Consider the following 14,805-nt stretch of genomic DNA (forward strand, 5'->3'; position numbering starts at 1 on the left):
TGGCATCATGCATTAAAGGATAGAGTTGGCTTGTTAAACTTTAGTTGACACGCACTAAGAGCAGGTGGAAGTGCACATTAAAGAATGACATCATGCATATAAACAAGTGGCATCATTAAATGATGGAGTCATGGTATCATGGCATCATGCATTAAAGGATAGCGTGAGTTAGAATATTAGTGAAAGTGAGAAAGAAAACCAGCGTGAGTTAACTTACGCTGGGGTTCAATGTGAATTTTCAGCGTGACTTAAGTCACGTTGCGCGAGTTAAGTCACACTGAGTTAACACCTGCGTGACTTAACTCACACGGGGTATTTTCGGAAGTTTAGTTGGAAGTGAGCAAATCTTGTTGGGAGAAGAGCATTTTTCATATATGTATGTATGTATAAGTGAGAGGAGTGTCTAATGCGAGATATGATAGGATATAATATCAACCGTTAGATCAAAATACACGGTCAAGATCAAAGTCCAGTCAAAAAGGCACGACACACGTGATTTGTTTCGATCCCCTTCTTCGTTCATTCACCTGTAAATCTAAATCAACAAAACCTTCACTACAAACAATCTCAGCCCCGCTTCGATTTAAAAATTGGAACATTTACTACATTTTTCAACTAGAGGAATTATGAAAATGTTCAAATAACCAATTAAAATTTAATTTTTATATCTAAAATGTTCCAATTGATGAACTTATAAGTTAGAGGACCAATGAATCCATTGACTTAAGGTTTTAGGTAAATGTGTGGTGTCTTTCTCACTCGAGTGGTTGTTCTTGCCTGATGTGGGAGGTCACTTGGGCTCCCTGATACAAAGCCTATTCCAACAAAAGGCCCAACCGAAGCAAGAGAAGCTAGGCCCAAAAGATCAATCAAGTTACCAAACAAATTCAAGGACTAGAGCAAGGACAATTGGTTGGCTTAAAACTGGACACAGCTGTAGGACCGTTAGGTGGTCATAGATAAAAATAAGAGTAATTAGTTTTGTTTTCAATTTTTCTTTATTCTAATAATAATTGGACAAGTGTCCTAGGTCTAGAGAGTTCTGCACATGTAAGCTGCATAGCAGCATATATTGGACAAGAAGGATCAATGAAAAGGACATAACATCTTTTATGAAAATAGTCTCTCTCCCTCATAGACTTTTTCAATTCTGAATTGGGAATTTAATTTTCATTGAAACAATAGCATAACCCTATCATTTGCTGCTCTCGTTTTCCACACCATGCCTCCACGCGCCGACCCTACAAACAGGAACCCTCAAATCAACACCCAACAACTCCATGATTCCATTATTTCCCTCACAAATGTTTTCACCATCTTCAAAAACACCCAAGACCAAAGGCATGAACTTTATTCTTCCTCTCTTGAAAACCTCAACAACATAATCATAGTTTATTCTCAGACTTTATAAAATTCACTTATCCCAACTGTAACTCCCCACCCTCTCCAAGATAACAACCCTTTTCCCAAACCACCAAAACTCCGCCTTAGTCCCTTCGACGGCTCAAACCCAATGGATTGGGTCTTCCAAGTCGAACAGTTTTTCAACCACTACAACATTCCGACCAACCAGAAATTAGCCCATATCGCCTGTTACATGTCCGGAGATGCCTTAAGTTGGTACCAATGGATGTTCAATAACCATCTAGTGTCCACTTGGGAATCTTTTGTTCATGCTCTTGAAGTCTATTTTGTACAATCTGCATATGATAACCACCAACAAGCCTTATTTAAGCTCAAACAAACAACTTCCGTCGTCGAATACCAAAAGGAGTTCGAACGGCTGCGCAATCGCGTAACTGGTCTCTCTCCGGTTGCCATAGTGGACTGTTTCGTTTACGGGTTAAAGTTCAACATCTAGAATGAACTTGCCATTCACCAACCAACATCCATCTCCCAAGCCATTGAGCTTTCCAAACTTTTTAAGTCCAAAACTTTAGCACAAAGACCCTTCCAAACTCCAGCTTAAGAAAATCCAGGTCCAAAACCCCCACTGTTACCAACACCATCTTCAAAACTATTACCTTCTCCCACTTCATCCTTACCCATCAAAAGACTCCCCACTTAGGAGATGTAAGAACGCCGCGCCAAAGGCCTCTACTTTAACTGTGATGAATGTTTCCACACTAGTCACTGCTGCAAATCTCAAATATTTTTTTTTACTTCTGGGGGACGAAGACGAAAACGAGCCTCTGATTATCTCAGATCCAATTCCTTTTCCCAGCACACCACCCGACCCATCACCATCATTATTACCATCAAACCAGCAAGATAACACCACAAAATCTGACCTTGACACCTAAAATTTTCATCTTTCTCTCCAAGCAGCCACCGATCATCCATGCCCTCGTACACTGCGTTTCTTTGGCTTCAATCCATGGCCACCCTGTTAGTGTTCTTGTGGATTCAGGCAGCTCCCATAACATCATCCAGACTAGAATCACCTCTTTTTTAAACCTCAACATTCAACCCCTTTAATCCTTCGCTGTTATGGTAGGAAATGGAGAACATCTCCATTGTTACAGGTTCTTCTCCAATGTTGCTTTAACTGTTGAAACCCATCTTTTCCCTATTTCCTTTTATGTCCTTCCCATTCAAGGAGCATACATTGTTCTTGGTGTCCAATGGTTACAAACATTGGGTCCATTTGTGTCTGATTTTACCATTCCATCCATGCTTCCAAAACCACAACCATTTCCCACTCCTCTTTTCACCAGTTGAGTCGAATGATTATGACCCACTCCATTGACTTCGTTCACTGCATTTCTATGTTATCCACCAAAATTTCAGACGCTACCCTTTTAACACTCACTCCCCTTGACGATGAAGCAAGATCTCACCCACATCCGGACATTCAAAACTTGCTGCACAAATATCAGGTTGTTTTTTCGACACCCCAAGGGCTCCCACCACCACGGCCTCATGATCACCACATTCACCTCCAACCATCATCCAACCCTGTCATTATCAAACCATATCGCTACCCGTATTTCCAAAAGGAAGTCATGACTACTCTCATTAGTGAAATGCTTCGTGACGGGATCATTCAACCAAGTACAAGCCCTTACTCCTCCCCGATCATATTAGTAAACAAGAAAGATCGTGTCAATTTTGTGTCGATTATATGGCTCTTAACACCATCACTATCAAATATCGTTTTCTCATTCCAACAATTGACGAGTTACTTGATGAACTTCACGGTGCAACCTACTTCACTAAAATTGACACCCGTTTATGGCACCACCAAATCTGTTTAGCCTCGGAGAACATACACAAAATCGGTCCTATTCGAACAAAACAAAAGGCCCAACTAAAGCAAGAGAAGATAGGCCTAAAAGATCAATCAAGTTACCAAACAAATTCAAGGACTAGAGCAAGGACAATTGGTTGGCTTAAAGCTAGACACAGCTGTAGGACCATTAGGTGGTCATAGATAAGAATACGAGTAATTAGTTTTGTTTTCAATTTTTCTTTATTCTATCAGCAAGCAATAATAATTGGACAAGTTTCCTAGGTCTAGATAGTTTTACACATGTAAGCTGCATAACAAGATATATTAGACAAGAAAGATTAATGAAAAGGACATAACATCTTTTATGAAAATACTCTCTCTCCCTCAGACTTTTCCAATTCTGAATTGGGAATTTAATTTTCACTGAAACAGTAGCATAACCCTATCACTCCCTTCGTGTCCCAATAATGGTATCAAAGCCAAGGTTCGACGGAGGGTTTAATCGGCTCTTTGTGTTGAAAGTCTTCCTGACCAAAGGTGTTTACAAGGCGGGTTTTGTTGAGTGCGGAAAAGGCGGTACAATGAAGTGTGTGCGGAGGAAAGGACTTCTGCTTGATGGGTAAACATGGCGAATTGATGAACTCATACTTGAGGGGAAGATTGTTGTGTAGCAAATGTGAGTTAGAAGTATCACATTGGTTATCATAGAAGAGGTTAAGCATTTTATATTGTTTAAATGTTCTCACAAAAAACTAAAAATTTGGGTTCCAAATTTGTGGGGCCCGGCTCCAAAGAGCTGATTGCACTCCCTTCGCACTGACCTTGATTAGAAATTTGGCGAAATAGGAAGCTTAGCTCCAAAACATATACAAACATGGGATATCTATACATATACATATTGAAAGCTCGTAAAATTATTAACGGTAGAACATGTGAGCATCAAACATGTACATGCACAAAATTCCATTCAATAAAATCACAATAATGCACAAAGGTCCTAGATGTGGTCTATACGTCATTGCATATGATCCAGATTCCAAAACCAACCAACACCCATTGGACGAAGCAACAACATTGCTTAGAGCAAATGTTCCCTTTGGATTATATGATTCTCGACCAAGATCGCGGGCTCCAACCCAATGGATACACCACAATAGTTCCAACTCAATGGATACTACACACCACAATATGTATGGGTGAATGCTTCACCTTGTTAAACAATTCAAGAAAGGATCGCTCAAAAGGAGTATCTAGCTAAGTTGATCTTGTTATAACTTCAAGCTAGAGCTAGAGGCAAAGATCTCAACAACGGTAATCCCAGGCTACCAAATTGCATGGTATAATCAATCCAATGGTTTACCAGGAAGCACATAAAATTCATGTAACACAAGTATTTCATAAAATCATATTAAGACAACAGGAAAATCACACAAATTCACTAAATACAACATGGTAAACAAACAACGGAGGACGCCCTCACCATCTATAACTATATGAGCCAAAAAGACCTAACCCAATTATCCTAAGCATTATCCGGCAAGGAAGCTTACTTCAAAAGCACCAATCTGGCCCAACAACAAGGTCCATCGACAAATACATCCAAGGTACTCACCTCAGGATTAAGGATGATACAACGCGGATACCTACCCCAAATGTCACATAGGAAACTAACCCAAATTCCAAAACGGATATTTTAGAAGCAATGTGCTCCATCATTCATAGCATCATTGAACACATTCAAATATGATAAGCACTACTGCTTATCTTGGATTCAATTTTCCATAACAAACTGAGTTTATCAGATATGAATTCAACATAAAGATAGCAACAACCAAGACCATATCACTTTAGAGCCACAATATAAATAGGGGGTCTTCCCCTAAAAGTATGATCACCTCACTTATTCACTCATTTGCTACTTGTTAGTACACTGTTTGACTTTGATATAGTGCCCTTTGCAGTTACAGCCCTTCCCCAGTTTGGAGGAGCGTACAATCAGTTGCAACGAATATCAACGTGAGTTCACCACCACCTACTGAGGTGGTACATCCTTCAGGTGGTGCATCTAGTCTGTGGCACCTTTGTAAAACTGTAGTGAAAATGTTTCAATATAAACTGAATGCTTTGCTAATATTTAAATTATAATAAAGAGCTTAATAAAATAAACCGAATAAAACTGATAAACATGTTGCATTTCATAAGTTCTTCCTAGCATACACACAAGTACGTATGCCATTATATTAGTCCATACAATAAGATTATATACCAATCCAAATCCACCCTTAGCATATGAAAACCATATCTTGTAACCTAATCTTAGTTTAAAACAGTAAAAGGGTACAAGAAATATTCCAAACAAAGCTACAATTAGAACATACTTTTTGCAAGCTCTGGTTTTTCAGAAATTGATTTACATATAACACTCATCCAATTTTCTTTTTTGGAGCTGAAAAGCAGGGTTGATGCAGGCTCCACAGCTGCACTGCATGCCAGCTCAGTTGAAGTAACCCAAACGAGCTTTACAGCCCATACACACAAGTTTCTCCTCCACTGACCTTCTTGAACTTCCAAGTCAATCCATATTCAATTATTCATAGTGTTAGTAAATGGTTTTGCAATTAATTTTATGCCCATTTGTTTCAGTTTATTCAATAGTATGCTTCTAGTTTTGAAAGTAAACTTTTAAAAAATTTCAACCTTTTAATTCAAAAATTTAAAAAATAAATAAGATTTATTTAATGATTATTTTGAAAAATTATGAGTAACTTTTATAACGCAAGTTTCAACTAACTTTCAAAATAAAAGTTCTTTATTTTCTAATGTTGTTGGACTGAATAATGTCAGAACATGATTTATTAAGCAATCCAGAAACATCTCGATTAAATAAACAAAAAGTGCACTTCCACTGTCATCAACTACTTGAATCTTGATTTTGAACCTGCATCAAACGGCTTGATGTGTTAATAACAAACTTAAGGATAGTGCTTTACGCTAATTAAAAATATCAACAAATTTAAGTTAGCATATACCTAGGCGTAACACGCACAATATGACGATCACACTTTTCACAAAAGTACATGTTAGAATCAGCATATACCTTTTTGTTGCATGAGCAAGCGGTGTATCACCATCCATCCTCATTGATAATCTCAATGATTTTTCCCAAGACAATAAAAGAGGTGCCCTGCATCACCATACAAAATAACATTATACTAAGAAACGTACAAACTTTATCAAGATATATCGCTAATAAAACAAAAAACCTTATTAACATTCTTCAACTCCTCAATACTGGTCCTAGGAGTAGGTTTGAGAAACTCCTCATTTTCAGGTACGCGAGATGAATCTTGTAACTGGATCAATCTCGATGCAGGAAAATTTGTATTTGAACTAAGAAAGCTGTAATAAAAAGTATTTGTCAATAATATTATAATTTAATAAAAAAATGTATTCAATAAATGAATCGTGAGAAAATGTTATATTAAAAAAATATACCTTTTCCTAATGTTATATAAAAATGTTATATTGCAGTTTTAAAAAGTTTCACTTTTGTGTTGATTATGAAATTCAGTTTGTATTCGAGGCGTGATGGTCTATACGAACCACTGTTGCAAGCAACGTCAAATGAGAAAATCGTGAACACCATTCCCTCTTGGAGCTGCTCCTTGAACTTGTAGATCAATGTTTTTCGTATAGACACACCAATTCGATCACCTTAGATAACAAAGATTAAAACACTATACTTTAAACAAAAAAATACAAAAAAAAAAACTAAAACGACATGAAAAAGAATCTTTCGATCCATCATAACCAACTCCAAGGAAAATGGTAGTTTTTTATTTTTATAGTCTTGAACAAACCAAGCCCTCACAACCCTCACAACCAATGTACACGATTGTTTTCTTGGCAAAACATCAGAGATGAAGTCGTGTTTCATAGACATCTTTCATGATAATTTTGTAACCTACAAATTTTTTAATGTAACATATAAATGTTAATCTAAATACTAATTATATTAATAATTATTTGATTGTAACGTACCAAATTTTTAATGTAATAAGGTAACGTATGAATCTTAATCAAAACATTAATTATATTAATAATGATTTGTTTGTAACGTACCAAATTTTTAATGTAACATATAAATCTTAATCGAAACAATAATTATTTAATAATTATATTAAAAAACGGTTTTTAATATAATAATTATTATTAAGCTTGTATTAAAAATTAGGAGAAATTTTTGGAACAAATGCCAAATAGGATTATGATGAGGTGGACATATTTAGAGGAGAGGAATCTTGAGATGGTGCATTTCTAAAAACTCTAAAATGTTAGTATAATAAAGATACACGTTCATTTTCAACCGAATCAATAGTTACTTTAGACTACATATAAATATATTTTGAGAATAATGTTAATTTTCATACATTTTGAAAATAATATCTGTTTTCCGATTGGAGTATGTATTTTAATTGATATTTTTAAATTGAAAAGGAGCTAGGATAAGATTTTTGAAGTTCTATAAATTATGATTGATATAAGCCTTGCAGGTATTGTTGATTTAGGTATGGCATATCAAAATCCAATTACGCTAAAATTCTCAATCCTGATAATTGTAATACTGGCTTTTGAGGCTAGAGAGATTACTTCATATAGTAGAGTAAATGTTACAATCATCAATGCTCTAACAAAAGATCCATACCCCATAGATATCACTCTTCATTGTAAATCGAAAGATGATGATTTAGGATTTCACACACTCAAGCTTGAAGAAAGTTACATGTTTTCATTCAAGCCAAGATTTCCGTTTGGAACATTATTCTTCTGCAGTTTTACATGGAAAGAAAGCCCCAACCGTCATTATATTGACATTTATGATTTCAAACGAGATAGATGCAAAAATTGCAGGTGGAGAATGAATAAAGATGGTGGGTGTAGGGATCATGATGGAACAGGATCGTTCGATGTTTGTTTGCCTTGGAAAAGTGTTGAATTAATGGATGTAAACAATACTACATCTGAAATGTAGCTTTCTTGTGTTTTTCACAATTGAAATAATGGCAATCAAATCAAATATATTATAAGTTACAGTTTTTCACAATTGTTCGATGTCAAGTGTCAAAATCTATATGAACAAAGAAAAAACGAAACTTGTGCGAAAGAGACTTAAATATATATATCAACTGATAGATCAAAATACACGGTCAAGATCAAAGTCCAGTTAAAAAGGCATGACACACATGATCTTTGTTTTGATCCCCTTCTTCGTTCATTCACCTATAAATCTAAAACAACATAATCTTCACTACAAAAAATCTCAGCCCTATAGAGAGTATAATGAATGATTTTGAATTTTATTGAGAAGTTTCATCAGCCTCTCTATTTATGGATAGAGATGACCGAATACATTAAAGAGTATTGATATGTTTCAGCTATACATGTACTGTACATAGGCAATTAATAAAATATACATCAATGTAAATAACTATAGTCAAACACAAAACCAAAATCTTCAATAATTGTAATCAATTGTAGTTATGTGCATGATCTCATGGTTGACTCCATGATGATTACGTAATTACTCAATAAGCCCAACTACAATCTAAAAATTGGAACATTTACTACATTTTGCAACCAGAGTAATTATGAAAATGTTCAAACAACCAATTAAAATTTCATTTTTATACCTAAGAAATTATGATAAAGTTTAAATAACCACATTAAATTTAAGATTAAGGAGGAAATCGGTGCTTGATTTTGAAGAAGCAATTTTAAGAAACATGAAGTTAAGAACACCAACCAAGATGCTAGCAATGAGCATAATGACCAAAAAATCAATTATGTGTAGCAACATGAACTGTCAAAGTTGTGCCAAGGGCACCAAAAAGTTTAAATAGAGTTCTCTCACGCCAATACTCTTGCGGTAAATCTAAGAGACGATTCCAAACTTGGACATGAGTTTTCCGTTGCGAGTAAGAGTTGAAGTCTCAAGTCCACTTGGATATACGAAGGATCCATGGCTTCAGATTAATGGAAGTCATAAACTATGGCACGCAAGTCGTTTATTATGCTAATCAGAATTCAAAATATCCACATCCTAGGGATTAGGGAAGTCATTTTCCACGCACCTGATTGTTGATGGACGTATAGATGCGGCGCTCCAGCTAGGAAACCCTAGTAAAATGTGTAGTCATATAGCAAATTGACACCTCTACTCCAACCCAATGGAAACACCACAATAGTTCCAACTCAATGGATACTACTACACACTACAATATGCATGCATGAATGCTTCACCTTGTTAAACAATTCAAGAAAGGATCGCTCAAAAGGAGTATCTAGATAAGTCCAACTTGTTCTAACTTCAAGTTAGAGCTAGAGGCAAAGATCTCAACAACGGTAATCACGGGTTACCAAATTGCATGGTATAATCAATCCAATGGTTTACGAGGAAGCACATAGAATTCATGCAACACAAGTATTTCATAACATCATATCAACACAGCATGAAAATCACACAAGTTCACTAAATACAACATGGTAAAACAAACAATGGAGGGTACCCTCACCTTCTATAACTGTATGAGCCAAAAAGACCCAACCCAATTATCCAAAGCATTATCCAGCAAGGAAGCTTACTTCAAAAGCACCAAACTGACCCAATAACAAGGTCCATCAACAAATACATCTTAAGCACTCACCTCCGCATTAAGGATGATGCAGCACGGATACCTACCTACCCCAAATGTCATATCAGGAAACTAACTCATTCCAGAACGAAAATTTTAGAAGCATCAACGTGCTCCATTGTTCATAGCATCATGGAACACAGTCAAATATGATTTATCTGATTTGAATTCAGCATGAAGATAGCAACAACCAAGAGCATATCACTTTAGAGCCACACTATAAATAGGGGGTCTTCCCCCAAAGTATGATCACCTCACATATTCACTTATTTGCTACTTGTTAGTACACTGTTTGACTTTGATACAATGCCTTTTGCAAGCACACCCCTTCCCACGTTTGGAGGAGCGTACAACCAGTAGCAGGGAACATCAACGTGAGTTCACCACCTGCTGAGGTGGTACATCCTTCAGGTGGTGCATCCCGTGATTTCACACATGAATATAGGTGCCCACTGTGGTGCCTTGTAAAACTGTAGTGAAAATGTTTTAATATAAACTGGATACTTATTATTAAAATTATAATAAAGAGCTTAATAAAATAAACCGAAAAAAAACTTACGAATATGTTGCAAGTTAATTTCAGAAGTTCTTCCTAACATAGTACGTATGCCATTATATTAGTCCATACAAGGAGGTTATATACCAATCCAAATCCACCCTTAGCATATGAAAACCATATCTTGTAACCTACTCCTAGTTAGAAACAGTAAAAGGGTACAAGAAAATATTCCAAACAAAACTATCTTTGTTCATTAAAAGAAAAATAACATACATTTTTTCAAGCTCTGGTTTTTCAGAAATCGATTTACATATAACACTCATCCAATTTGCTTTTTTGGAGCTGAAAAGCAGGGTTGATCCAGGCTCCACAGCTGCACTGCATGCCAGCCCAGTTGAAGTAACCCAAACGAGCTTTACAGCCCATACACACAAGTTTCTCCTCCACTTGACCTTCTTGTACTTCCAAACATTCAATTATTCACAGTGTTAGTAAATGGTTTTGAAAGTAATTTTATGCCCATTTGTTTCAGTTTATTTAATAACAAGCTTCTTATTTTGAAAGCAAACTTTTAAAAATTTCAACATTTTAATTCAAATATTTTAAAAATAAAGCTTAAAGATTTATTTAATGATTATTTTGAAAAATTATGAGTAACTTATAATAACACACAAGTTTCAACTATATTTCAAAATAAAAGTTCTTTATTTTATAATCATAGCCAAATAAAAAGAGTTTAAAAACTATGAGTTAACAGTGTTGCATGAACCCAATCTTATCTCATCATGTATATATTTTAGTAAATAATACAACATCATGGTGAAATATAGTTAGATGCATATGCATAGTCTTTAAACTCAATTAAAAAAGGGTTTCTACATCACATAAATTTTTTTGAACAAATAATTTTTTTTCTATTCAAATTTTAGTCATTTTTTTATAATAATAAAAAAAGATTAAACAAATGGGACTCCTTATGGAAATCATAGGATAAGATGGAAATTTTCAAGTACCTGCTTGCATCCACTTCATGGGCTCAACAAATATTGAGGTGCAATCAGCTGGTTGATTTTTATTTTCCCAGGATCCACTGCTTCTTTTATTCCACTTGAAGCTTGATTCTCCTTTTCCACGTTCATGGGAAATCATATTCTCTTCTGAAGCAACGATTCTTCTGCATTTCTTACACCGGTATATAAGTTCAGGTTTGGCCACAATTTCCGGCTCAGAGATACTAGTTTCAGCCATTTGATTTTTCTGCAGCTCCTCTCTGATTCTCCTTTTCCAGATGGTGTTATGCTTGAATCATGTGAAATTAAAGAAAATTAGAGTAGAAGATAATACATACTCATATCTGGAACTGATAAAATGATTGTCCAACAGTGATTGATCTACACAGACTAGATTTATACCAGAGCATAACTGATTATGACGTTCAGAACAAACTTCCTTATAGTTCATATATTTAGGTTTTAGATTATAGTACCCGTGCACTAATAAATTGCAAATTGTATACACATCAAATACAGCATAGTGATTGATCTACACAGACTAGATTTATACCAGAGCATAACTGATTATGACGTTCAGAACAAACTTCCTTATAGTTCATATATTTAGGTTTTAGATTATAGTACCCGTGCACTAATAAATTGCAAATTGTATACACATCAAATACAGCATGGTTAGTGTCCATGAAGAATGAACATATAATATGCTAATACAATGGTGCAGCATGCAAATTCAAGTAGATTAAGCTAAAATGCTAAGCGGTATTTGATGTAAATAGTATTACTATTGAAAAACTATAAAAGCTTTGATTTAACTAAATACACACAGTCACATACAAGTATCAGTACATTCTTTCACATACACGACAATGACAACTCATGCCCTCTACTTAATATGCCAAAATCATGTACTGCCCAACATACAAATCTTAGTGGATTAATAGTTAATACACACGTCAGTAAATGTCAAGATCATGACACCAAATCCACATATATAGTTGGTACCTCACAACATTCAATTCTTATGCAAAGTAGAAACTTAGGATCAGTTTCGTAAAACTTCAAAAATAGGGATGAAAAATTAATGGATGTGCTTTAAGCATAGTTTTGCATATAAATCTGTACTACCAAAAATTCACCACCGCTATTTTAAGTGGAGCCATCAAAGCGGATTCTGGTCCACATGAGCCAACTTGCTCAATTTACCAAAATGGTGGGTTGAGTTGCTCCAAAACCAACTCACTATGACGACAAGTTGTTTTGACCAAGCTCACTAAACTCACAGGTTATTTAGGTTTGAACTGGGCTACTTAGTTCAACTCAATGCACTACTAGATTAGCACCACGTGTCGTGGAGTGAAGACGCTATATACATCGGATAGTAATGGTGCATTATTATGAGTCCCACATTGAGGAACTCTCACCTAATAAGGAGGACTTAAAAATCTATGATAGATTGGTCTTTTAGGATAGACTCTTTGTTTTGGCACCACTCATAACACACTCACCCACCCCTTTTGAGTTTGAGAAACCTAAATCCCTGCCACCTCCTTTTCTCATAGCAAGTTCAACATGCCATGCAAGTGCTGCATAGCATTGTGAAAGGAGCAGAAACCAAGTGAAACCCACCTATTCTGAAGTCATGAATCTCTGACAAGTACTTGGACACATGTCCGCTGACTTTCTCAATCTTTCAATAATTTTGTTTAACGTAGGTCGGTCACCCTTTTACTTCCCAACCCAGGTAAGTAGAACAGGACTATCCATTTTTCGGCTCACTAATGAACTTACTCATTTTAAGTTCAAACTACAGTTGGGGGCCTATTTAACAGCTCTAAATTTATGCACTATTAGGATTACAGCCTTAAAGGTTAAAGATGAAAAATATTAATTAAAGCTTCTTATATTCTATATATCTATTACAGCCTTAAAGGTCACCAAAAGGGATCAAACAGTGCTGCAAATATTCTCAGTTGGAGAAAGAAATAAAGCGATCAATCAGATAAGAATTATAAAATTCATAATTTATATACACAAATTCATATGCATGAGGTAGCATGCAATGCCAAAAAAAACTAACTATGAAGTTCATCATCACCAAATTAGTTTCTCAGATATCAAATTGCTAGCTAAATTTTGATTTTTGTATCACCAAGTTAGTATTTTTTTGGATTGACTTATTTGAGCTTATCTAATGTCATAAGTTGTGAGAATATTTGAGAGAATTTATGAAAACAGTTTATGACAATTTTCATAAAACTTTTTTCAACTTATTTTCATAACTTCTTATAGCTTATAAAAACAACTTATAACATATGCAAAAACAATTTAACATTACTATATCTTCTGCTGTAAAAATAGCTCATGCAACATTTACATAATCGCTTAACATAATAAGCATTTTATCAAACAGTGAGTAGGCAACTAATCATGCAGGTTAAAGGAGGAGTGAATTCAAGCTAATAATCAATTTCCATATGGACCCCTCAAATTTGTCGGTATTTAGACCGGATACCGAGTTTAAAAATAAACCAATAATAATAATAATAATATTGACTTAAAAAAGAGCAATAACAATGATAATAAGAACTGAGAAGCAGAAAGAGGAAGAATGGGTAAGCACTTACGAGTGTTATTGTTAGTGGCGAATTTGAGAATCGGCGGAGGTTTTGGAAAAAACAGGAAACAAAGAATTATGGTCAAGTAATCGATCGTTTTTAGTGCGCCAGTCGTAACACTTTTCCATAAATTAATAAACCTTTTTTATTTTTATTTTTTTTATTAAGGTAATACTCCCTCCGGTCCTATTTACAAGAGAAAGTTGACTTTTTAGATACATTGAATAATGTATGTATCTAGTCAAGAACCTAAACCAAATACATAAATTATTTAATGTATCTAAAAAGTAAATTGTCTCTTGTAAATAGGACCGGAGGGAGTAGTAATTTTGGCGATATTCATAATAGTTTTTAGAGAAATGTTAACGAGTGTCTTGGACACTCTTTAACCAATTTAAATTTAAATGGTATATTTTTGATGAAAAGCTGTGTATTGAATGCATTGAAAATTGTAATAGTTGATTTTTTTAAAGAATAATTACTAAATTTGGAATGCTTAAAGAGTGCTCTGGAGGCACTCGTTAACAAGACCTTAGTTTATAAAGTATCGAAATTTTAAACTAGTTTTTTTTTTTTTTTGGCTTTCGCACCGGTTTCTGACCCACCAAAGGTGGACGACTAATCCGGCTCGTGCGCAGAGGCATGCGCACTGGTCAAGCGTTGTTCCCCCTAGGAATCGAACCCGGTATTCCACGAGTACGTCTTTGGAAGAGCTTCTTGCCACTGAAGCCCAAGCAACTTGGTTAACTAGTTT

At 35.2% G+C, this 14,805-nt stretch overlaps 1 protein-coding gene across 1 annotated transcript; it reads right to left on the bottom strand.

Annotated features, from left to right (window-relative positions):
- Window positions 1-10,501: 10,501 nt before the first annotated feature.
- On the bottom strand, window positions 10,502-14,192 carry LOC146906951 (dual specificity protein phosphatase-like protein). The gene is made up of 3 exons (XM_085727063.1): window positions 14,061-14,192; window positions 11,437-11,722; window positions 10,502-10,884 (listed from the first exon to the last, which is right to left on the bottom strand). The coding sequence occupies exons 2-3, from the start codon at window positions 11,669-11,671 to the stop codon at window positions 10,730-10,732; spliced, it is 390 nt and encodes a 129-aa protein (XP_085583189.1). The 5' UTR covers window positions 11,672-11,722; window positions 14,061-14,192; the 3' UTR covers window positions 10,502-10,729.
- Between the last annotated feature and the right edge of the window lie 613 nt (window positions 14,193-14,805).

The sequence above is a fragment of the Medicago sativa genome, chromosome 7 (assembly GCF_051527215.1).
Source record: "Medicago sativa cultivar Bolivia chromosome 7, Bolivia_mono, whole genome shotgun sequence".
In the NCBI taxonomy this organism is placed as follows: Eukaryota; Viridiplantae; Streptophyta; class Magnoliopsida; order Fabales; family Fabaceae; genus Medicago; species Medicago sativa.

What these genes read in the sequence shown, in the direction of transcription:
- LOC146906951 (XM_085727063.1), bottom strand. Translation starts at nt 11,671, where the DNA reads ATGGCTGAAACTAGTATCTCTGAGCCGGAAATTGTGGCCAAACCTGAA. An exon ending in CATGAAGTGGATGCAAGCAG is followed by an intron (nt 10,885 to 11,436) that starts GTACTTGAAAAT and finishes AATGTTTGGAAG; the next exon opens with TACAAGAAGGTCAAGTGGAG.